This window comes from Nymphalis io, chromosome 13, assembly GCF_905147045.1.
Source record: "Nymphalis io chromosome 13, ilAglIoxx1.1, whole genome shotgun sequence".
Lineage (NCBI taxonomy): Eukaryota > Metazoa > Arthropoda > Insecta > Lepidoptera > Nymphalidae > Nymphalis > Nymphalis io.
Window position 1 is genome coordinate 13,002,898 of NC_065900.1, and position 25,053 is coordinate 13,027,950.

A 25,053-nucleotide genomic window follows, 5' to 3' on the forward strand; every position below is an offset into this window, starting at 1 on the left:
ACAGTATACGTATGTATACTGAAACAGTACTAGAGAGTACAGAGAAACTAACTGGATAGGCGGGAATCTTCGGAGGATACACGGCTGTCATATGAAGACGCAATGTAAATAAAAAATATATATATATATATATAAGTATGTATATGTATATTACAGTGTATTCGAAATTTCGCAATAAACAAAGCGAAAGAAAACTACAAAGCCCGAAAATGGAACTATGCAAGTCCTTGGAGATTAATACAACAGTTTATAAATAAAAGGTTAATCTTAGAGCATTGTTTAGAGAATTAGTTGGACCATTAGATCCCATTTTGTTACCAAGAAATATCGTTTTGGTACATTATTACTAAAAGTCAATTTCAAAGTCAAATTTTTTGTACACTTATTCACAATAAGTGACGTTTACGAGAAAATAAATAACTTAAAAATTAGTTATATAATTTAAAGTTTACTGCTTCGATGGTATATAGGCTAACTTATAAGGCCGCATACCCCGAGGTCCTGGGTTCGAACCCTGAGTTGGGCATATATAAGCTTATTGGATTTTTCAGCTACCCGTCGTCAGAAAGTTAGCAGTGCTTACAGTGCACCGTGCATCGGAAAGCACGTTAAACAATTGGTAATTTCGGTCGTCTCAGATTTGCCATCCCTTTACAATAAAGGGTGCGCCTGTGTTATATATCCTCACTTATGCCTGCGATTTCACTGGCTCACTCATATATATAATATTGTTGTTCATTAGAAGAATAATAATTAGCGAGTTGGAAAAGATAGATTTTCAGAACGGTTTTTCGTTAAGCTTATTATTTATTATATTATTAAAAAATAATTAAAGAGTATGTAAGCATTATCTTTGAAATTGAGTTGTTTTTTTTAGAAATACCAAAACAAATAAATAAATATTAATAAATAAAAATAAAAACTTCTTACCAATTTCTTTGTCGATAAACAATAACAATTTAATTGTATACTGATTATTTCTAAGTTTAATAAAATAAATACTTTAACAAACGTACGCGCGCTTGATTTGACTGTTCACAAATGAAAAGTAACTTATTAAAGAATCAGGCGCACGCGCTTAAATATAAAACTGAGTTATATATAGTAAATATAATGTGTATGAGTCCTATGTAGCCCACTCCGTGTAAGAAATAATTTGTACTTGTCAATAGGTGCTTGAATTAGTGAGACTAAAAAAAAACAAATTATTATGTCGTGAGGTACTTTTATACGCAAATGCATAAGATATGATTGCTACCAACTAAACGATGCCTGTAAGGCATTTTGAAGACAAATCAAGGACGTCATTAATTTTAGATTATACTAATTACTTTAGCAAGCAATAAGGTAGTTTATAGACGTTTGGAGAAACGCATTTACCCATTTCCACCACATTACGCGGGGTATGTGAGACTCACCGCTGAGTGCGCCGAAATACCCCCTAAAAACTGTTCGGGCCCGACAGTCGGCTCGCCGTAAGGTTCAGTGAGGTCTTGTGGTACACAAAATTAAATAAGTGTTGTTTTAACTGTCTTTTACACTTTACTAACCTATAACTACCATATTAAGAATTTGATCGTTACTTACGTCAACGCCGGTGTTTTTTGAAAGTGTGTTCTACAATCCTCGAATTAATTCCTCGGTTTCAATTTTTTTTGTGAAGATTCTTAATTTTTTTTTATCTTATTTAGCTATAAAAAACTATATTTTGCTAAATGTTTCCAGTCTTTATGTGCATATGTGTATAGAAACTGTTAAATAAGTAATACTTACATACTATATCGTTTATTTTAAAATCTAGGTTATATATAAGTACATATGAATTCTAAGCGAAAAAAGTTTTGTCGAGACAAACAAAGTATTTTATTTTTTGTTAGCGATTGATTAAAGCTTGATTAATTGATCGGGCAAGCATCACTGAATTTTCATGTGTTTCATTTGTATTATAATTCACTCGTGCTTGACGGTGAAGGATCGTGAGAAAACCTGCATGTGTCTTAATTCACTGCAATTCTGTCACATATTTATTCTACCAACCCGCATTGGAGCAGCGTGGTGGAATAAAATCTAAAAACCTTCTCCAAAAAAAAAGGAGATGCCTTAGCCCAGGCGTGGGACATTCACAGGCTGTTACTGATTGATTAAATATATTTGTTTGATGCAACTTAAAATAGTTTACTAGTGTTAAAGAAAAACTATTACAATCTAATACCAGACTAAAAGACGTTAATGTATACAAAATATATATTTATTGTTGGTTATACAACAAACAGACAACAAATCCATATTAATTAATATTTCCTCAAACGGTAATACGTACGATACAAAAACACCCGACTTAGCGATACCTAACTAGTTTACAGTTTAACAAGTTTCAAATTTTGTGATTTTGTCCTTGTGGAAACGGAAGATAGTAAAGATAATTTTAAGAGTTTATCCGATTTTAATTAATCGAAACAGTTGGTACTGTTTGATTTTAAAAGATACCTCTAATGATTATTAAAAAAACTGTAGTATATTTCTGTGCAATAATTTATGACCATATTATTTATTAAAAAATATCACCAACTTCTTATTTACAGAGCCGGGTAGTAACGTTATGTTCTACTTAGTACTATATATTAGATAACGACTACATAGCAACGTGATTCTGCATGATATTTCATCTAAAAATGTATTCTATGTTAAATTTAAGAATTACCTTCATAAACTATTCGTGTCATATTAACAAAACGGGTGGACGAATCTACTAAAAAATGAACACAATCTAAAATATGAATATTTTGAACACATAAAACAAAAAGCGTCCAAGCAAACAAGCAAGCACGAAAAGCACAACGTAAACAGTAATCACGTAAAAAAAGTTAAATACAATATAAGTTAGAAAAAAATATTTATATATATATATATATATATATATATATATATTTATATGTACTTTTTCTAAAATTTCCATCACAAGTTATACGCATACTACTTATAGATAACTTTTAAACCTTTAATATTTGATAAGATAGTATAGTCATAAATTAAAAGAAATAAATGAGTAAGTTAATTGTATTCTGTTATAGTAAGTAGTACATAAATACATTAACCTATAAATAGCGGCCGTGATATTGATGTCTTCCTGACCGATCGGTCACGGCGCCCAATCTCAAGAGATATCAGCCAACTGCACAGGACATATTATATTGCACAAATGTTGCACTTTCTATTCTCGCACTCTCATAATCCGATGTGACGGCGATCCGACACGAGAGAGAGTTCACGAGGCGAGCTGCTACTGAGAATTTTCGAAAGAAAAACCTAATAATCATAATGAAATATTTACTATAACACAAATAGTTTTACATAGATAACAATGAAGATTTAAATGATTTAATATAAATGTATAGTTATTGAATTTGTATAGCAATTATTTCCAAAACTTAGATGCCGTATTGTTCAAGCTTATAAGACTTTCATGCACTATGATCAGAGGATTTAGACAAATCAGAACAAAACCGTCTAGGTAGGTACCAACCATTCGTCAATAGTTCTACCAATACTTAGTACTATTGTGTTCCGGTATAAATGGTGAGTGAGCCAGTGTAACAACAGGTTTAAGTGGCATATCAACTTATGTTCCCAAGGTTGGTGTCGTAAGTAATGTTTAATATTGCTCACAGAGCCAATGACGATGAAACAGTTGTATAATTACGTGGTTTTTAATTTTTTTTGTTAACCGTCTTATACTTGTATGGATATTAAATAAGCAAAGAATGACCAGTAACCAGACAGCAAAAGTGATATTATATGATATTTCTTTCGACAAGTTTTACAGCTTAAATATCCGCAATGCATTATATAATAAACGTGTGTTCCAAATTTCAGCTCTCTAAACATAATAATTTTGACTGGGCATTTATTAGTTGAGAGATTAAGCCGAGATGGCCTAGAGATTAGAACACGTGAATCTTAACCGATGATCGTGGGTTCAAACCCAGGCAAGCACCACTGAATTTACATGTGCTTAATTTGTGATTATAACTCACCTCGTGCTTGAGGGTGAACCAAACACATCGTGAAGAAACCTGCATGTGTCTAATTTCATTGAAATTATGCCACATGTGTATTCTACCAACCTGCATTGGAGCAGCGTGGTGGAATAAGCTTTAAACCTTCTCCTCAAAAAGGGAGAGGAGGCCTTAGCCCAGCAGTGAAACATTAGCAGGCTGTTACTGTAGTTTAGAGAAACGATAGTATGTGCCTATATATAGATGAATGATACAATAAATAACATGTGTCGTACATCCTATGTAGCATTAGTTTCCTTTTATATTAAAACTTAATTAGATTTGATACTTACTAGTTTTCAGACGTATATTTATCTGAAGTATAACCTTAACCGGAGAACTAGAGATAGGATTAGTATAACTGTCTTAGATAACATACGTACATAAATATAATTAATAAAACAAAGTATATTAATAAGGCTAGTAATCGTGGGGTTGGCATTGTTAACGATTTATTGCCTTGTTTTTTTAAACTGATATTGAGCCAATGTTCTAGCGTTAACATCCCAGACGGCTGAGACAAGCTTATGTACTTTAAAAGTATACAATCACATTATTTATAAATACTTACGTGGTTGGCCGACTTCAATAAATAATATATCATTTTTAAACAGTTTAATCAAGCGAGCGTACGTGATGCAGTATTTTTTTTTTTGTTTAATTTATGTTTAGAAGCTCAAATAATAATACATGTGTAATTATAGCAGTTATACCTAGTGTAATTGTTTTTTGAAGATTAAATTTGGTAAGTCTTATATTCTTTTTAATAATAATAATTTTAATTATATTTATCACAACTTATTTTTTTATATATTAGGAAGGCGGATGAGTATATTGGCCACCTGGGGGTAAGTGGTCACCAACGCCCATAGACATTGGCATTGTAAGAAATATTAACCATCGCTTACATCACCAATGCGCCACCAACCTTGGGAACTGAGATGTTATGTCTCTTTTGCCTGTAATTACACTGGCTCACTCACCCTTCAAACCGGAACACAACAATACCAAGTACTGCTGTTTTGCGGTAGAATATCTGATGAGTGGGTGGTACCTACCCAGACGAGCTTGCACAAAACTCTACCACCAGTAGTTAATATATTTTATAATATTCACATGGTAATAATCATATTTATCATTCATATATAAATCATATTACATTAAATTAACTAAATATAATATTTTAAGCTTGCACTTGGCGCTTTATTTATTTTTTTATTAGTAGCGGCGCCCAGTTCACTATTCTTGTATACCCCTCCATTGGTCCATCCTCTCGATTCTATAAACCGCGATGATGCCAGACGTTTTCTTAACGGCAGAGCCACCTGCCCTTAGGTGCCCTAGTCCCTATGTCCTTTTCTGTATTCCTGAGAACGTGTATGTAAAATTTAATGTTAATCTGTTGAGTATTTAAGGCGTGAAATCGTAAGATAATAAGTAAATAAAGAAACTCATTATCGCATTTATAATACCAGTAAGGTTATTATAGTCCTGAATTATGATTTATTATTATTTACTCGCGAGATACCTACGACTGTTTTATTGAGCGTCTTTTTAAGGATGTTCCACACATATAACTTTTAACATAATACACCCGTATCCTATTATACTCCAGGTGTTTTTCTTTATCTAACTCATTCATTCATATATACTAATCTATCAATTTTCTCGTTTCAAGTAACTTCAAGGGTAGTGTTGTGTTACCAACGTACTAAAGATGAAGTGCAAGAGCAAGGACACCACAATACGTAACACGAGTAAGTGATTGTATGGTTGATATCGGCCTTCATATTCATAGTAACAGAATTCATTAAAATATATAAACTCAACGTCTCGTCTCGAGAGCGAGCGTTAGAACATATGTATAAGTTTAAATATATGTTTTTAGTTAAGCTAACATTAATTTTTTTTTTAATATTTAATAAGCAGGTAGTAAGTATTACAAGTAATTTGTGTCAAGTTAGACAGTGAGTTGTCCTGTCAGTGTAGTGCATATCTGTGATTGGTACATATATCAGATAAATATTAGTTAATTGTTTTGAATTCACAAGTATTGAATACATGTGCCTTTTTAAATAAATAAATGAAATCGTCCACGCAACTTTGAGTGCGTTCGCCGAGGTGCGGATAAATGCGCAGTGTCGAACAACTGTGGTCTTTCTCGAACTTCTGCGCGCCTAATGTTGCCGAGTGTGCATCGCGTGCATTCCCTATTCCCAAAATATTGGTGACCAAATTTTTCTTCAATCAAAATCAAAAATCTTGATTCAAATTCATAAGTCATAGTTCCACAAATTCTACCAACTTTATTTATTTATTTATTTTTTTATAGAATAGGAAGGCGGACGAGCATATGGGCCACCTGATGGTAAGTGGTCACCAAACGCCCTTAGACATTGGCATTGTAAGAAATGTTAACCATCGCTTACATCACCAATGCGCCACCAACCTTGGGAACTAAGATGTTATGTCCCTTGTGCCTGTAATTACACTGGCTCACTCACCCTTCAAACCGGAACACAACAATACCAAGTATTGCTGTTTTGCGGTAGAATATCTGATGAGTGGGTGGTACCTACCCAGACGAGTTTGCACAAAGCCCTACCACTAGTAAGTTTATGTATGTGTGGTATGCGATATAAAAAATAAATATAACATTATTTATCGTTTTCAGAAACGCTGGTTCTGTTGTTAGCAGTTGGGGTCATATTACTCGTCATACCGATAGTATCGATGTTTTTGGATCCCCAATACCAAATCATGATATATGTAAGCATTCCAATTTAATTATCTGATGGTGATGATTTCCTGGCCTATTTTAGGACAAATTATAATGCACAAGTGTGAGCAATCAAAACGAAGTATATTAGTAATCGTGATGTTAGCATTGTTAACGATTCATCACCTGAGGTCTTGGTAAAGGTAGGAACCAAGACAGTATCAGCAGCATAGCAATTGGGACAACGGAGTCGCGTCCGTGCCTCGGAAAGCACGTAAAACCGTTGGTCCTGCTTTCTAGTCGTGCTGGATAAGCCGTCATAAAAAATGAGAGTGAGGTACTAGAGAGTGGTTTTATGTCCTACGGAGTTGGCTAATCGACTCTTGAGAACAGCCGCCATGGTCGAAATATAGCATACCATAGCCGATTTTATTGTAATCATATTAATAATATTTTCAATGTACAAAGTAGCCAAAATTACTATTCTCTTATATGAATAATTTAGTAATATTTTTTAATTACGTATTTTTAATTACTAACCCGTAACGGGTAATTTTAAATGTTTTCTTATATATGTATGATATGTCTATGATATATAATTAAGAATGATTTATATACAAATATTATAACAGGGTTCGATACAAGCGATCTAACCGTGTGTATTGTAATTATCATCGCATCTCTGTGTTTGGCGTTTCATTTAAATATATTTATAATCGTTAGTTGTTTGAATTGCAAAGTTTAAGGCCATTTTTTATTTACAGAAAATTCCGATAAGCTTAAGTGTGACATATACATCGATAAACAGTTAACCTTCATTTTATTCCATGTTCCCTTTATAATATTAAAATAATTTCTTTTAACAATAATTAATTATTGTTAAAAGAAAATTGTCGTTTATTTTGAAGTAGTAGCTATATTCTAAATTTGCTATTCTTTTAATATTATATCTATTAATGCGTTATATATAAAACGTTTTCTATTTCTAATACGTTCTAAAAATATACAGTTTTTTAAATTTTTATAAACAGATGTAATACAGAAAGTCGAATAAAATAAAGTATATTCATTACCATAATATCTTGACACATACATATACTATATATTTGATTGATTGTAATTATAATTCATCTCGTGTTTTACGGTGAAGGAAAACATCGTGAGAGAACCTGCATGTATCTAATTTCACTGAAATTCTGCCACATGTGTATTCCACCAACCCGCATAGGAGCGCGTGGTGGAAAAAGCTCCTTGCCTTCTCCTCAAAAAGGGAGAGAGAGCCTTAGCCCAGCAATGGGACATTCACAGGCTGTTACGGAAACATATACTCTGTATCATTACTCTAATAAGTGACGACGAAAAGATTCGTCACGAACTCAATACACATATGTAAACGTATGAGTACATTTCGTGAAAGTACAGCCAAGTTTTATCATAATATCGAGGCAAAGAAACATTAAATAGTTTCTGGTTCTAAGATGCTTATGAAAAACAATCTATTTGGTAGTTGTGTGAGGTGATTTTGATCACCGACAGCTCAGCCGATGAAGCTGGAGTGTTTAGAATGCATCCGATGACACGGTATTCTAACATGACCAGAAAAAATTACATTCAGGACCAACGATACTAACAACTTATAAACATTAGGGTTACTATTAATTTAATAACTGAAAAGATCAATAACTTTGCCATAGCCCGACCCAATGCGGAAATCGTCTTTCACTGTTTATTTACAACCCTAAATAGCAAAGGATTATTATTATAATTTAATTATCACTTCAGATGACGAGAATAGCAGTGGGATCTAAGTTCTACAAAATCTTCGCACGTGAAAATGTGGCTACCTTGGTACAAGTCTACGTGTTTAACGTCACCAACGCCGAAGCGTTCCTGTCCGGGGAGGACCACAAGCTACGGATTGAGGAAGTTGGCCCTTTTACTTACCAGTGAGTTTTACAATTTTTATAATTGATAAGTCATCTGAATCGAATTTTATCCAAGCGGCCATTTCAATGGCGAGTTCAATACCTATTGGATTGTATACTTAATAATGCACAAGTGCGTGTGCAAATACAGTTTATTTCTATCTCCTCACTTTTATAGACCCATGGAATTTTAAAGATGAACAAACGATGGACTGACTTTCTGAGTTACAATAGTAGAATGTCGCGAAATTTAACTCTAGCTCCGAACTGATATTGAAAAACATATAACATATTTTAAAGACCAACATATTGATCTATAGTAACAAAAACTAGCAAACCACACAGTTGATTAAACAGATACCGAATTGTGCTAATTAAAATCGTAAATTTTATGTTGTACGCATCGGCTTCACATTTATACTATATGTAGTAAAGACATACCAATCTATACTATTGAATTCCAAAAAAATTCTCATCAATCTCGCGTCAGTTTAACCTTATGAAATTTATTACAGAGAATACCAAAAGAATGATAATTTCGAGGTCGACGAAGAAGCTGGTGTGATGAGGTATAAACCACTCGTTAGGACAGAGTTTCGACGAGATCTATCCATTGATGACCCAGAACTCGTTAATATCACCGTCCCTAACGCTGCAATGTTGGTAGGAAGGTTCTTCTAATTAAAACGCTTAATTTATATAAGTTAGTGGCGTTTTGACCATGTAAGGAATGGTTAATATCTCTTGCAGGGCCAATTTCTATGGGCGATGGTAACCGCTTACGATCAGGTTGCCCATTTATCAGTCGACCTACCAATTTAAAGTATCTTGTAATGTCTCTGAAACTACGTGACCAATTTATAAATCATAAATGAATGTACAAAACATATTATTTCAGGCCATATCCTCAATGCTCAGCTCTTACTCTTACTGGACGAAAGCTGGATTTACACTTCTGGCGGATCGTCTACAATCAAAGCCAATTATCGATGCTGATGTCCACAGCTACCTCTGGGGCTACGATGAGCCGTTGATAGCCTTATCAAATACTTTGATGCCGGGCTGGATTACTTTCAGCAAAATGGGAATTTTGGATCGAGTAAAATACCATTTATATTCTTACATATATTGTTTTACCCAACAATAGTATATTATTCATAAAGATTACGGACACATAAATTGCTCGCAACAATTAAGTAAAGCAAATTTTGTTTCTTAATCCGAAGATTGCGGTTTTGCAGGTTTGAAAGTTCACGTCTTTAATTTGTATTTATAATTCATCTTGAGTTCGTTGATGAAGGAAAACATCGAGAGGAAACTTGCATATATCGGATAAAAATCTACCACATATTTGTATCTGTTTGGTGTGGCGTGGTAGAATAAGTTTCAGAAACTCGTCAAGAGAAAAACAGACCTTAGCCTTACAATTAGACATTACTACTGAGACCTGAAAAATACACATTAGATCGCTTTGTAGGGAGTTGGAAGTGGCGAAAAGTTTATACGACACCGTCGTTTAACAACAATCGTTTTACAAATTTTTCTACTTAATATTTTTATTATGTAATAAGAAAAATATTTTATTACAGCTATATGATCAATCATTTATACCCGTGTTGGAGGTGAGCACCGCTTCTCTGGATAAGTTCCAGGTAAAGAAAATCGATGGCAGCTCTGGTTTAAAAATTTGGGGCTACGATAATCCAAGCAAGCGGTATAGTACTCAAACATAATTAATTTCAATCGCCGTCAAATAATGTGCATGTCTTTAAACCCAACAGTTCTATTTTTATATTTACTATTTTAATATTTTCAGGACGCGTTGCAACACATTAGTAGATACGTATGAAGGGTACGCATATGCGCCAAGATTAACCCGCAAGGATTCCATCAGACTGTATCGGAGTTCTTTCTGCAGGATGTTAGACCTTAGCTACGTCGGCACCACGACCACGGATGTCACATCCGAGGCCTTCGTCTATCAGATCAGTAATAAAAGTTATTCTATCGATCCTAGTACTGAGTGTCTTTGTGGAGAAATAAATGAATGCATTGATGGAATTTCCGACATATCTCCGTGTCTGTTCGGTAAGATTCTAACAGATTGACATAAATAAAATTATAGTGTTTCGATATTACATCGTATTTCTATTTTTTATTTACAGGTCTCAATATTGCTTTATCTAATGGCCACTTTTTGTATGCTAATCCCAAAGTGTATGAGCGTATTGAGGGCATGCGTCCTGATGAGAAGGAACATGGAAGTGAATTTGTAATAGAACCGGTGAGTTGAACCCCTTAATCAATACCATTGACAATAATAATAATAATATTATTTATACTCACCTCATACGCTGACCTCCTCATCTTCAATAATCGCCCAATACATTTATAACATTTACATTTATATAATATTTGTGCTTTTTAATTATTTAAATTTATTAAAAGAAGCCGTTGGTTAGAAAACTGTAATCTAAGTATGGACATTCAATGCGGAGAAATGTATACTACTATAAGAAATAAATATTATAAATCAAACAATAAGTAGATCACTTTAGGATAATTATTATTAGTTATTGATGAAAGAGTTAGATCTTTATGATTGATTATAACATGATTGTGTTTGTTTTCAGAAAGTGGGAGCAGTACTTGGTGGACGATTTACTTTACAAGTAAATGTAATTATTAAGGACGTCAAATTCTACTCTCGAGTTCGACCATTCTCAGGAATGGTCGTACCTCTCGTCTACTTTAAAATTGTAAGAATATACTTATGAGTAACTGTTAGTTAAATAATAATTATTTAACTTTTGGGATTAACTCTATTCTCATACCGAAACAAAGCGAAATAAACATTGCTTTTTGACGCTAGTAAAATCAATCGGAATAACTCCTACCCAGATATCACTTTACATCACTTAATACCTTACGCTAAGTTTCGACATACTTTAAAAAATACATAGTTACCGTTTACCGTTTTAGAGTTTATTTATTAATAAATAAAGGACAACAGTAATTTAAACACCTAAAAAATTTACAGCGGCTGTATATGGACATTCTAAGCTGCTCTTCTATACATAGTGTTGAATATAATTGTTATATTACGTTTGCTCATTGTTATTCTACATTCGAAATAACTTTCATAATTAATCGGTTTCAGGTTCAGCCCCAGTTAGGAGAAGAAGATAAGAACGATATAAAAATGTCCAACTATGTTCTACCCTATATCGTTCATGGCGTGGAAGTGGTAGTACTCATAACAGGCTTGACAATTTTAGTATACGCTCTCCGTCAGATGTATTTAAAATGGCTTTGGTCTGATAGTCACAAAAATAATGATAAACATAACGGTAATCTTTAGGATTCAAGAGTCTCCAAGTCTGACAAGAAGTTCTGACAAGAGCCCCTTACATAACAGTTGCAATGTTCGTGTATAAGATTAAATTATATTCATGTGATAGAGAGTACCAAAGAGGTGAAGATTTTGTACAAAAGCACGTCCGTTAGTATTTTAAATAACATCATATTAAGTCTTTATAAGAATATATTTTCATTCAAGTACTTTATTTGTGATAAAACATGCAAAGATATTGGTATAAATCACAATACTGATTGCGTCGTTTTAGATCTTCGTTATGAGTTATTTTTGACATTTTACTTTTCTTTAATAAGGGGTCACAAAAATATAAAATCTCTTAGTTATATTATGGACTCATTTTAAGTCAACATCGACAAGAATTAGTCGTTCACACAATTTAAATACTTAACATTCCAATTGAATCAATTGAAGTTATTCTAATAGAAGAATCTCCCACCTATTATTTATATATTTTACGATGAAACAATTTGAGGAATTACACTTTTTTTAGTTACTGTATTTATAAATATTAGACATATATTAAATAAGCTTTAAAATGTTTGCTGAATATGTAAATATGTGTAAAATATCAAATTCTGTTTGAATACGTTCTGAAACTGATGAAGTGTATCCTGTAATTGACAACGTAATAATAATGAACATTTATTATCTAACGGCATTCACATATAATCGTTGTTGAACGGGTGATTAGTTAAACAATGCTGTCTTCTTCTTTCTAATACCAAATCAATTATGATAGAAAGAGCAAAGTGCTTAACTAAAAATCCGCTAAGCAACGTTTATAAGTGAGGCCGTTCCGTAATCCGTAACAGCCTGTGAATGTCCCACTGCTGGGCTAAAGGCCTCCTCTCCTCTTTTTGAGGAGAAGGTTTGGAGCTTATTCCACCACGCTGCTCCAATGCTTGGTAGAATTCACATGTGGCAGAATTTCAGTGAAATTAGACATATGCAGGTTTCCTCACGATGTTTTCCTTCACCGTCAAGCACGAGATGAATTATAATCACAAATTAAGCACATGAAAATTCAGTGGTGCTTGCCCGGGTTTGAACCCACTATCATCGGTTAAGATTCACGCGTTCTTACCACAGGGCCGTTAGAAGGCCATTAATGTGCTGTGTAATGTGTTTGTTTTAAATATATATATATTTTTTTATATATAAGCATTAAAATGTATAACAAATTTAATGTCTTATTTAAATAAATAAAACGTTTCGATATTATTACATAGATTGATTTTAATTATTTAACAAAAATATAAATAAAAGTTATCAGTGAGTTTGTATCAGTTATATAATATAATCGAAGCTGCTAATAATACGCTTCGTAGTCCGAGTCGGATGTGTCTGTGTTTGTGTTTGTGTCTGTGTCTGTATCAGTATCCGTATCAGTATCACTGGAAGAAAATTCTTCATAAGTTTCGTATTTATTCCACCTCTTAGTGTCGGTCTTTATCAATTTCTTTAATATATTTACTGGTGGGTGTTCGTGAGCAACGGGTTCAAAGAACGTTAGAGCTGGAACTGCTATTGGTGGCTGCATATACAGTGGAGGATACAAATTTGTAACGTTGGAACCTGAAACAAGATATTTTGAGGACATTTAAATAATAACGAGGACAATAAATTATTTAATTTTAAAGGATCATAACTAACCTTTTAAAATGTCCCACATAGGAAATCCCTCATTTGCTTGATAGCTGTCCATTTTCATAATAAAAAGTGACAACCATAAGACCCGAAACATTTCTTAAAAGTAATAAAACCCGACTTTTATTTCGTTTATATGATTCTAGGAAGTCATTGTGTTCTGATAAATGAAAATGTTGCATAAGAATTTACAGGCAATTAATCTCACATCGATTGGAATACTTCAGGTGTTGTTTATGTAACGCGTGTATAATAAAAAAATATAAAAGGCATTAATGTCTCATGGGCTGTTATAATGTCTTCTGGGCAAAAAGTAATTCTTATTTTTGACACGCTGCTCAAGAGCGGTTTCATCTCACATCTGATACACATACTTATTCAGATTCAACAACACAAAAATACAATTAAAATATCATTTAGAAACAACGTAAATTAATTAAACATAGCCATTAGATATAACATTAATAAGTTACTGAAAATACTGCCTCAGTGGAATGCGTGTTTGAAATTTATGGTGTAGTTATCAGGCAAGTACCTATGTGACATCACAAGCCGACTGCGAAAGTGTGCTTATTAAAAAAGAAATTATAAGATTATTCTCACCAAACTTTTTATATTAGGAAGGGGAATATAAACAGATTAGATTGCTATTTATCATCATAAATAAGGCCCAGAAATCCAATTCAATTACGTTCAGTTTCCTTGTACTACATACATACATAAACATGTATCGACTTCTCATTCACAAGTACAACCAATTTTACTTTCTTACATACAAATTTTAGTTTTTATTATTTAAACACTGTACTATTTACATTTAACCGGTTATTAGTACATTAGTTTTGTGTAAATAATCTAATACTGTATCTGTTTTCTTTAAATATAAAATAACAAATGAGGTATAATTAGCAGACAATATTATATGATGATATTAATGTGTATGAGAAAAAGAAAAGGCTCAAGTATTGATCCTTGAGGGAACCCCATACCATTTGAGACCCAATGAGATATTTTTTTTTTACGTTGACCCACTGAATTCTATTTTTATACTAAGAAACCAAAAGGTCGAGCGTAATTTATCTAATTTCATAGTGATCATAATTTTCTTTTTTTTACTATTAATAGGCCAGCGTTTGACCGTTGACTTGCCTGATGTTAAGCATCGACACGGTGTAAGATGTAGCACGCTTGCTTATAAGAAACCTGTTTACTCTGGATTTGAAGACACCAACATTGTACCTATCGGGAAATACGGACTCAGGCAAAGCATTCCAAAGTTTCGCAGTGCGAATGATGAATGTAGACTCAAAGCGCTTCGAATTTCCACTGTGTACCTATGGCGCCTTGGTCGCGTTTGCCTGGCCGTTCTATAGTAAAAAGTAAAGTTTTCTGACCATATTGAGTAAATACATAGGCCTTGATTAAGTCACTAATAGTCCTAAAGGATCCTGTGTCCAGGACCACCAAAATTTCATAGATATTTTAAGAATCATATGTGTCTGTTAACGTAACATTATTAATATACATGTATGTATTCTATGTAGCTTAGCAATGCTTTGTTGGTCTAATAGTATTTTTTTCTCAGGATAATGTAAGTTTCAAAAATAAAACCCTTTAATATTATGAAATTATTATTAATACTTATCAAAAATATTATATATAAAAAAAATTATGTTGTACGGTGTTATTTCGAAGCCCCTTATGAAATCCACCGGAACAAGTTATTACATACAAATTATTGTTACATATTCAATGCATTTTTTTTGTAAAAAAATATCTATTTATTAGCTACGAACAGTTTTGACGACAGAAAGTGACATGCCGACACATTTCTTTATAGTTATTTATGAATGGGTGAACATGATATCTAGAAAATTCATCGATTTTTTTTTATAATGTCACACATATACATATGTAAGCGATACATAAATCACGTTTCTTAGCTTATTTGAAACGACACTGACAGATTGCTGATCTTCTTATTATCAGGTGGTCTAAATATTAATTCTTTCTTTCCATCACTTAACACGTGGTTTGATACACCACCCTTCAGAAACACCTTTTTATGGCGATCTGATCCACTCCTACGCGCTTCTTTTTCATTTGATAATACGACCACTTGTGGCTTATTCGTTTCATCGGTATTAGTCAACACTTGCACTGTTTCATGTCTTCTCTTTGATTTATCTTTTCCACGAAGTAATTCGGCAACGTCATCATTGCTAATCTTAGTTTCGAATTTAACATCACCGTTTTCTGCTACGTAACTCAGCATTGGTTTTAATAACTCGTTATCACTTTCTGAACTTCGAAGACTTCTCCTATAAATATTTTGTCGTTTACGTTTTCTGAGCTTCCTTCTTGGACGGTTATACTCACAACTACTGGAATCCGTTGATTGCTGTGAGGAAGATGAACAAATAGTTACTAATTTCTTTTTCGGTCTGCGTCGTGGAGGATTCACGTACACAGGTCGAGGTTGTGGATATGGTACTATCACGACTGATTGTGGAGCTATAATTGGAAGTAGTGATTGCGAAGGACGTGGTGTTGTTTTTTTGGTCCTAGATGATGGTCCTCGACATATAATCGGTGGAACAGCTGGAAACGCCATTGGTTGAGGCATTGGTAAAGGAAACGCCACGTGTACTTTTCTTTTTGTTTTCTTCGTTGTTGATGATGTTGTTGTTTCTGCTGTTGTTGTACTACTACTTTCTTCTGACGAGGATGAAGAACCTGAAGGTGATACCCGCATGGGCATTGGAGCTGGTACTGGGTACATAGGCATTGGAAACATCGGTGGCCCGAACATTGACATCGCATATTGTAGATTGACTTGTTTAAGTATTTCAGTAAAGAACATTGACAGAATCCAAATGTTTTTAACGTTCTGTAAAAACAACAAACAAAATGTGAATTGTTTTAAAGTCTCTCAGTTTATATACTATTATAGTCAAAAGATTTATTTAAATGAAGCTAGAGATTTAAATAACTCACGCATGACATTCTCGCTAGACTGTTTATTATCGCAATGTTTCTGCGATCGAAATTTGCTTTTATGCATTCTACATTCTTACACAATCTCAGCTTATTGTAGCTGCCACAGATGGGAAAAGAGAAAAACATGGAAAAAGATTACGCAAGGAATTTTCAATTTATACCACATTTATGTGTCTAGATTAGAAAATGAAATGCGAGTAGTTGATTTATATTGTTTTTAAACTACACATACCGACGACATTGTTCGCCTGTATTTTTGATTTCGATTAAGTAATAATTGTTAAATATTATTAAGTATAATAATTAAATATATATGTATATATAGCTAGTTTGAATGAAGAATATAAAGAAGAAACGGTGCGACATGTCTAAGTAACGTTAATTTTAATGAAAAATTAATAAATTAATCGTATAACAAAAATTGGCTGCCCGTGGCAATAATGCTTTAAGAATGTCATTAACAAACATACGAGTACACATAAAACTGTGAACTGTATTTTAATATATGAATATAATAACCTGCAGTTTGAACATAGTTTAAAAGATATCCTTCATACGGCTAGTTACCACGGCTGCAATGCTCAACAAAGATACTCGATGCGCCTGCGTTCAAAGAGGGATAGGGTTCTACTGTCCTATGGGTACGGAAATATAATACTGCCAACTTATTAACTCTGGGTTGCTATATGGGAGGTATTGAGACCCAATTTATGACTATCAGCTGTAAGCTATTTTGTACATAATAAAATATATGCTATGTATATATGTTTACACGGAATATAAGAGATCCATGTAGTGTTTGTCATGGAAAACTAAACTAGATGTCCTTTTAAATAAATATATGATATCATATCATCTATATTGATTCTTAGTGGTGTGTTCGTGATGAAAGTTAAAGTGAAACTTTACGTGATAAGATTTAGCTTTTTAGTGTTGTCATTGGTATTAAGTTCACGTGTTTCAATATTAATTAATATGAAATTTATAATGTATAATATTTAATTTTAAAAGAAACAACAACAGCCTAATATGAAGGTCTCAACTCTTATAATATATAAGAAGTAAAACATATTAAAACATTACCATAACTTTCGTGTATTGGTGGATTGGATTGATACTATAAAAAAATATAAAATTGGGAAAAAGTTATGAATTTTGATGATTTATACAAATGATTTTATTCAGAAAAATATAATTATGAAATTATTGCGCCTTGATGGCGTTTTCTGGTATATTGTTCTTGACGTACATTTAAATGTATATAGATTACAAACGCTATATATTTCACTCTGCTTTCTATAATATCAATTGACAAATACTTAGTTATACGGGCATTGTATCGTTCACCGACACACAATATTCTGTATAAACCTATTTAAGTATATTTAAATGTACTTTAGGTGATTGTTTGTACTTAAAACCATTATCCGTAAATAATAAAATTGTAAAATAAAATGATATACTATTATTATTTAACATTTCTGTTTATTAAAACTATAAATAAATTTAGATTATAAAAATATAAAATCTTTAAAAATGGCTTGATTTATTCTGCTTCATGTTTCTTTGGAGGCTTACGTTTTGGAACTTTCTTCTGATGAAATTGAGGATTACCTTGAATTTTTACTTCAATATTATCTTCCTCTCTTTTTAATATTTTTGTACCGCCATTATCATCTCTGGATTCTCTAGAATCTTGGTTGTCATCATTTTTGGGCTGTCTGCTTTGCTTATTACTATCTACCTTTTTATTCCCTAACCAATTCTTAGCTTCGTCTTTAGATATCTGTTTTTCAAATATGACGTATCCATCTTTTGTCACATATTGCAGTACAGGCGTAAGTAGGTCTTTATTCTGGTGTTTCTTTTTTTTAGACCTCCGGCGGTTTGACCGTCTACCATTTCTTGATATTTTCCTGCGACCAAATTCTGTGGATGTATCTGAGGAATCGTCTGAAGACGTATCATCGTCCGTGCTATCTTCATCAGAATGATAATAATGCTTAGGTCTTCTTTTAAAACCAAGTCTGTGTTTTTTATGCCGTAGTCTAAACGAGTGTATACCTTGTGAGTTTTTACTTTCTGGAGAATACATTGGCATAACAACAACTGGAAGCTTATGTGCTGGTGGTTGTGGCATCATTGGCATTGGTCCTGGCATCATGCCTTGCATTGGCCCGGGTAGGGCACCAGGAAAACCTGGCATACGAAAATATTCCATCGATTTACCTGATATTGGAGGAGAAGTAACTGGCATTCGACAATGCATAGGAAGATTTTGAGGAAAAAATTGTATGTTGGTAGGACATAATGGCAGCTCAGGTTCCTTAGCTTCTAATGTTACTAAACATAACAAGAGCAATATAACCGCTTGAAGTCTATACCGCATATTGTCTGAAAACATTTTTGTACAATTACAAAATTTGTAATTATTATTTAATTATTGTAAGTGATGTAAAGTATTTAAGAACTTACCTTCTTTAACGTCCTCAGACGAACCTTTTTCAGTCACTTTCTATTATCGAAATGACTAAATAGTGCCGTAGCTCCCCCTTTTGTTACGTTTGACGAACTGATGGGGTAAAAATAATACAATAAGAAGCACATGGATCGCTAACCAAGGCTACATAACCCTTAAACAATGTATGCGATTGTTTATCGGAACTAGGCTGTTATATAAAGTGGTGATAAGTGTAGACGTAACAATTCTCAATATGTTCTTGTTTTCTTTTCTTCCTGGATATTTTCGATTCATTGACATTTCTAGTACTTTGATATAAAATTAGGATTGTTGTCATTGTTTATAAATGTATTCATTTCGTTTTAGACTTATTGCTTCAAATAGCTTTATAGTTTTTATCGTCCACGATATTTTCAGTTTCAATTAAGGTCAATTCGTGTTGTCAAAATCAAACACTTACATAAAATTGAAAAGCTATTGTTGCGGAACTGTATTTAAAGCGAATTTAATGATAAAAACCCCAGAGTTCTCTTCAACAATGAGTGGCGCAGGGTTTGCGTAAGGTGTGTTAAATAAAAAAACCTATTTTTACTATGAAACATATATTTCATATTTTTATTAAACGTATATTATTTGCAGATGAATTCACCAGGTTCATTTAAAGCAATATTAATTTTACACATGTCGTTGGGGATTGTTTCGCAATACCCACCTTCACCATTTATGCAACCGATGCCGGGAGCCATGCAAGGTCCCATGGGTCCAGTAGGAGCCCCCATGATGATGCCTCCAATGCAAATACCGCAAGCCTTTTCTCAGCGACGCTTACCGGTTATGATGATGCCATACCATTCAAGGGCATCCGATAAAAAATACATGAAGCGCAGGAAACGAAGACCAAAGAAGTATTATGAAGAATCAGAATCAATCGATAGTGACAGTCGTTCCAGCAGTGAGTATTTAAGAAGTCGAAAACATGGAGATAGGAAGAAGAAACGCCAAGTTCTGACGCCAGTTATTTCCTACGTAACCAGAAATGGTAGAGTAGTTTACCAGAAAAAAATTAAAAAAGAGAATGCCGGTGATTGGTTAGAGATGGGAGGGAAAAAAATTACATCGAAATTGTTTGATGACATGGATGGTGATAATGCGTTTAAATAATAAACCTTATTTTTTTACAACAGTAACGAAAAAAAATCCTTAATAAATATGATATTTTTTTTATGTAAGTTTTTCAATTTATTTCTTACATACGATAATATTTATGTTTCATTTCTTGAATCGATCAATTCATTTCTAACACTTCCTGAACTAACTACGTTTTATAAGGCGTGAGATATTAGATAGATAGAGATATAGATATAGACAGACACTGTTTATGACACAAGGTTTAGGTTGTGTTTGTGAAACATACTATAACGAAATGTATCTGGCAATATTTTAAACACACAAAATCTTTATCCTTTTACTGGCATGGTATGTCGTAAGTCAATTTTTTTTATTTATATAGGTATTATATTATTTTGGAATGAATAATATTGATTTTACAAACACAACTCTCTGTAATCTATCATAGAGAGAGAGAGAGAAAGGGTACGAAATTAAATGTTATTGTGTAAAGATCTATTATACATATATAGTCGTTTATCATCTCCAAAACCTGAAAAAGTTGAAAAAAAATATACGAAAAATATTACTCATGTTCAGTTGAAATAACACATAAGCTTGAGGTGAAATTCGATACAGAGTGCTTATTCGTGTTTTTATAAAATATAAGATATAAAGACGAATTACATTTTAGTAGGTACTTATATATTGCAATCAATTTTAAATTTGCATTTATAAGTTCTCTTTTCTGCTGAAATTTGCAATATTTAAACAATCATTCCCTAAACAATGAAATTAAAAAAAAACAATAAAAGTTATTTAAATATTATATTTTTCAGATGTGGCAACTGTACAAGATGTTAATTCTGGTGCTGCTATCAAATGTTACCACAACCCAATATTTATATTTACAACAACAGCAAATACCTTTTACCGTATATAAAAATCATGATTATATTAATTCCATTGCAATGAACCTACAATTTAAACCAAAATATTACTGGCCATGGTTACCAGCCTATCATTTTGATTATAAGAGTCGAGTTCATCCACTTGGACACGTATATGGAAAAAAGTAATTAGCTAATATTATTGACAATATAGAGTAATGTAACTACTCGTACTATGCATGCATGAACTCGTACTAGTACCGTATATCATTCTAACTAAACATAAAATATTTAAAGGGATTAAATAATAAAACAGCCTTCTATTAAATCAGTTATTACGTCTTATCCTTAAAAGAATAATAAATATACATTCTGACACGAAATTTTCTGCATACAATAAAATTTACTTAAAAATACCATAAACAACGTTTTGTCTGAAATGCCACATGTTAAAACTATACAATTAATACGTTTTACGTACTTATGTATAAGTTAATGTTATTTAGTTTGCTACTATACAAATTACATCCTTCCTAGATTATTGTATGATTCCATAATATTAATTTACATTCTATAAATTTAAAACGCATGTTAAAAAGGCCTTATTATACTGTAAAGCCAAATCAACTTTTTGCGTTTGTTGATCAGTAAGCAGTTATCAGATAAATAAAAATCAAACACACACTTATAATTTATATTTTTAAATATGATACATATGACACGTTTTTTTATAACGAATTTTTTTAACTTCAGACATATCGTGGTGACCCTTATCCTCACTTTCATATAAGTAATTTATGTTACTGATAATATTTGTTCTGATAGTGTATCTAAAGCCTTATTTTAACACCACTAGCATCATACTACGCTAGCTCATAAGGAGGCAGATTTCGAACGGATAACTCTTCATCGGCTGGAACTGCCAAAAAATTTTTAGTAGCCGTCAATACTCCCGCCATTGGCATGATCTTGGTAGCCTGATCTCATTTTTCTTGTGTCTGAGGTTTCATTGATTCACTCTTTTCCAACTGGAACATAACAATACTAAGTATTGCTACTCAGCGGTAGAATATGTGATGAGTGTATGGTACCTACATCGTCGTTTTCCTTCCCATCGCACCATCTCACGCGCACTATAACTATCGTGGCTATCGTTTTAAGAAACCACGGTTTTATATCAAACAAGACAAGAGGTCACGGATCTAATTAAAAAATAATAATAATAAAATTGTACTGATCGAAATACATTGATTGAATAACAATATTTATATCAAAACATATGAAGGAAAACACCATATCGTTAAATTTATAAAATTAATTTTAATCATTTTCATACATATTTAAAGTGTGAGCGAGCAGAAAAAAAAATCAACAAAGTGTAAACAACAACTTGTAAATTTTTAAACATTTGCTTATTAGGTCGTAAAAAACTTGTATCCAGAGCTGTTAAATTAATGAAATATATTTATACATATAGGTAGGTATATCATAATTTTTATCTATTATCCAGTTTGACGTTTATCATTCATTGATGAGGTGGTGTTTATTTTAAAAAGTCCTGATTTGCCGGTTAATAATTGAAAGTGTGAGCAATTAATTATGTTACAGTGTTTTGAATAATGCTTCGGTATTAAGGTACTAAAAAAAGCCAGGTGTAATGATCCAAGCTTAAATGTAAAGTTCGTGTAATATAAAACATGTAAAGTGACGCGGGAACTTTGTACCCATTTAGTTTCGTATATAAGTGAAATGGATTTGGAAGAGAAAGACTGGAAAAAGAAATTGGGATTCCCAATTAATTATGATTCAGGGCAGAGCTCAGAGGAGGATACGTGAGTTTCTTCACATTTGTATTTGTTTATATAATCGCAGAGGTTAACTCTTGGACCTCTTTTCAATGAAGGTCAAGGATTTTGTTTGTTTTGTAAAATTTTATAACTGTTAAAGTCTTATTGGAATGGACATATACTACTGATTAAAGTATTACGTTTAAGTTTTTAATTACTGTGAAAAAGAAATATAGGTAATATAAGATATTATTTTACAAAACAATTTAGACTGCATTAAAAAAGGAAGATCACACAAGACAAGATCCTTGACAATCCTTGCTTGATCATTTGTTTAATTATTTAATGCAATCCATCATATCTTATATATCCTGACCGCTGTGCTATTATCTTATTAATGAACAAATAAAGACAATGTTCAATCTGAGAATGGCAAATTTATGTTTGCAACTTTTAGACATTTACCTAAGTCCAAATAAACTCTTAAGCTTAATATGTAAAGTAATAAATAATTTATCATCATAAGTAAAAATAGGTTTTATTATTAAATGAATATGTTTCTTAATCAAAAAAACTGATGATCATGTACCATTTATGGTAAAATAATTTAAACAACCATAAATGATTAAAGATTTCATAGTTAGACCGAACTCTTGAGAAGTTTTAGAAGTTATTTCACCGCTTTGCTCTTATGGAGTTACACAAGTGTCCCTCCTTTTCAGAAGAAGGTTAGATTTTAACATGCTGCGCTCCAATGAGAGTGAATACACATGTGATAGATATTCACCTAACTCATGCAGTCTTCCTCACATTCATTATCTTCAACCGAGCATGAGATTAATTATAAACTTAACCATATAAAAACTCAGTGGTTCTCATTGGGATTTAAATCCTAAAGCTTATTTATAATCCAAATATCTTTTGTACATGTACACTTATAATGCTTGTTACCAGCTTAAGAGATTATAACTAATAGCAAATTATTAATAGCAGATGACTATTAATCTATAAGGAAAGTTTTGGTGCATCTATAAAGTCCAAATGGTGTTATTGATTCAAAAGCTTAAAATACAACAATAACATACAAACAAATGTCAGACCTTCTGGTTGGATAAGCTATACGTCTTGCCATTTCTTGTTCACTATATCTTTTATAAATAATTCTTCTGTGTGTGTCTATGTCATTTATCTCCTAAACGGTTGAAAGATTTTGATAAATTGCTTTTTTCGTGAGTTTGAGTTAATTGTAATGGCTTAGATTGAACCTAATAGGTGATGCAGTGATCGAGAAGTAAATAAAATTATTATTTGAGCCGTACAAAGATGGGATAACATAGGGCAGTTAGTATAATATAAATTACATTGTATATAATGTATGAAGGCCTAAATTTGATCAGTGTCTGAATGTTTCAGTTATGAAGTACAAATCAAAATACTATAATCAAGTTTTTTTTACATTATCATTTAAATATCATTACATTGTTATAAGTATTGCCTCCCACATGTTTAATTGTGTAGTAATCAGACATTATAGTAATGGCAGGATCATGCGATAAAGATATAGGGCACACCAGTTGAGTGTTTGTATTACATTAGGCGGCCATATAATGTTAGTCAGGCTATCTGCGCAATCTATCTTATCTCTTGCAAACAAATAATGTATCAAACTAAATGCATGATTGTAATTGGTGATTGCCACTAACAATAAATGCAGTTTTTTAAGCATCAATAAATATTAATTGTATTTTGTTTTTAATAATATTGATGAGTTACAATTGTAAAAATTGTTTGTATAAAAAAAAAATAATGATGTGTTCCTAAAACAAAACTAGCCTATTTAATGGTGACTCAAGGGAAAAACAATAGCGTAAGTTGAATATTCATCTAATTTTGTTAATTGTATTTCCAGACAATTTATAATCAGAATTTAGTACTTACATTATTCAATACAACAAGGTAAAGGCCCTACAAACGTAGTAAAATAAATTTACAGACGCAATTTAATAGGCTAATTGACACTTCACCGAATAAGTTAATTATTTACTTAATAAACAAATTGAGTAAATCAAACTTACAAATTTTT

General features: G+C 32.2%; 4 protein-coding genes across 6 annotated transcripts in view; 2 read left to right on the forward strand and 2 right to left on the reverse strand.

The window, feature by feature from the left end:
- The first annotated feature begins 4,757 nt into the window (after positions 1–4,757).
- LOC126772983 (scavenger receptor class B member 1-like) lies at positions 4,758–12,060 on the forward strand. The gene is made up of 11 exons (XM_050493584.1): positions 4,758–4,800; positions 5,734–5,812; positions 6,730–6,824; positions 8,557–8,720; positions 9,215–9,362; positions 9,598–9,798; positions 10,289–10,413; positions 10,516–10,787; positions 10,865–10,983; positions 11,333–11,458; positions 11,860–12,060. The coding sequence occupies exons 2-11, from the start codon at positions 5,773–5,775 to the stop codon at positions 12,058–12,060; spliced, it is 1,491 nt and encodes a 496-aa protein (XP_050349541.1). The 5' UTR covers positions 4,758–4,800; positions 5,734–5,772.
- Positions 12,061–15,345: 3,285 nt separating this feature from the next.
- Positions 15,346–16,894, reverse strand: LOC126773026 (myb-like protein U). The gene is made up of 2 exons (XM_050493646.1): positions 16,723–16,894; positions 15,346–16,615 (listed from the first exon to the last, which is right to left on the reverse strand). The coding sequence occupies exons 1-2, from the start codon at positions 16,849–16,851 to the stop codon at positions 15,665–15,667; spliced, it is 1,080 nt and encodes a 359-aa protein (XP_050349603.1). The 5' UTR covers positions 16,852–16,894; the 3' UTR covers positions 15,346–15,664.
- Positions 16,895–18,269: 1,375 nt separating this feature from the next.
- On the reverse strand, positions 18,270–19,114 carry LOC126772985 (uncharacterized). The gene has a single exon (XM_050493585.1). It carries the CDS (start codon positions 19,112–19,114, stop codon positions 18,272–18,274), a length of 843 nt encoding a protein of 280 aa, XP_050349542.1. The 3' UTR covers positions 18,270–18,271.
- Positions 19,115–22,682: 3,568 nt separating this feature from the next.
- LOC126772993 (mitogen-activated protein kinase kinase kinase 4) overlaps positions 22,683–25,053 on the forward strand; it is a 42,806-nt gene continuing 40,435 nt past the window's right edge. For 2 of the 3 annotated variants that reach the window (XM_050493596.1, XM_050493597.1), the window contains exon 1: positions 22,683–23,015. In XM_050493596.1, the coding sequence (XP_050349553.1) occupies positions 22,933–23,015 (83 nt within the window). In that variant the 5' untranslated portion in view covers positions 22,683–22,932. The remainder of the gene's footprint in view (positions 23,016–25,053) is intronic. The other variant, XM_050493598.1, reaches the window with a different exon arrangement.

Bases quoted from the DNA above. Each gene is read 5' to 3' on its own strand.
- LOC126773026 (XM_050493646.1), bottom strand. From the start codon at position 16,851: ATGTTTTTCTCTTTTCCCATCTGTGGCAGCTACAATAAGCTGAGATTG. The intron at 16,616-16,722 runs GTGAGTTATTTA...TTGTTTTTACAG, and splicing joins GTCTAGCGAGAATGTCATGC to AACGTTAAAAACATTTGGAT.
- LOC126772983 (XM_050493584.1), top strand. From the start codon at position 5,773: ATGAAGTGCAAGAGCAAGGACACCACAATACGTAACACGA. The intron at 6,825-8,556 runs GTAAGCATTCCA...TTATCACTTCAG, and splicing joins AATACCAAATCATGATATAT to ATGACGAGAATAGCAGTGGG. The intron at 9,799-10,288 runs GTAAAATACCAT...ATTTTATTACAG, and splicing joins AAATGGGAATTTTGGATCGA to CTATATGATCAATCATTTAT.
- LOC126772985 (XM_050493585.1), bottom strand. From the start codon at position 19,114: ATGCGGTATAGACTTCAAGCGGTTATATTGCTCTTGTTATGTTTAGTA.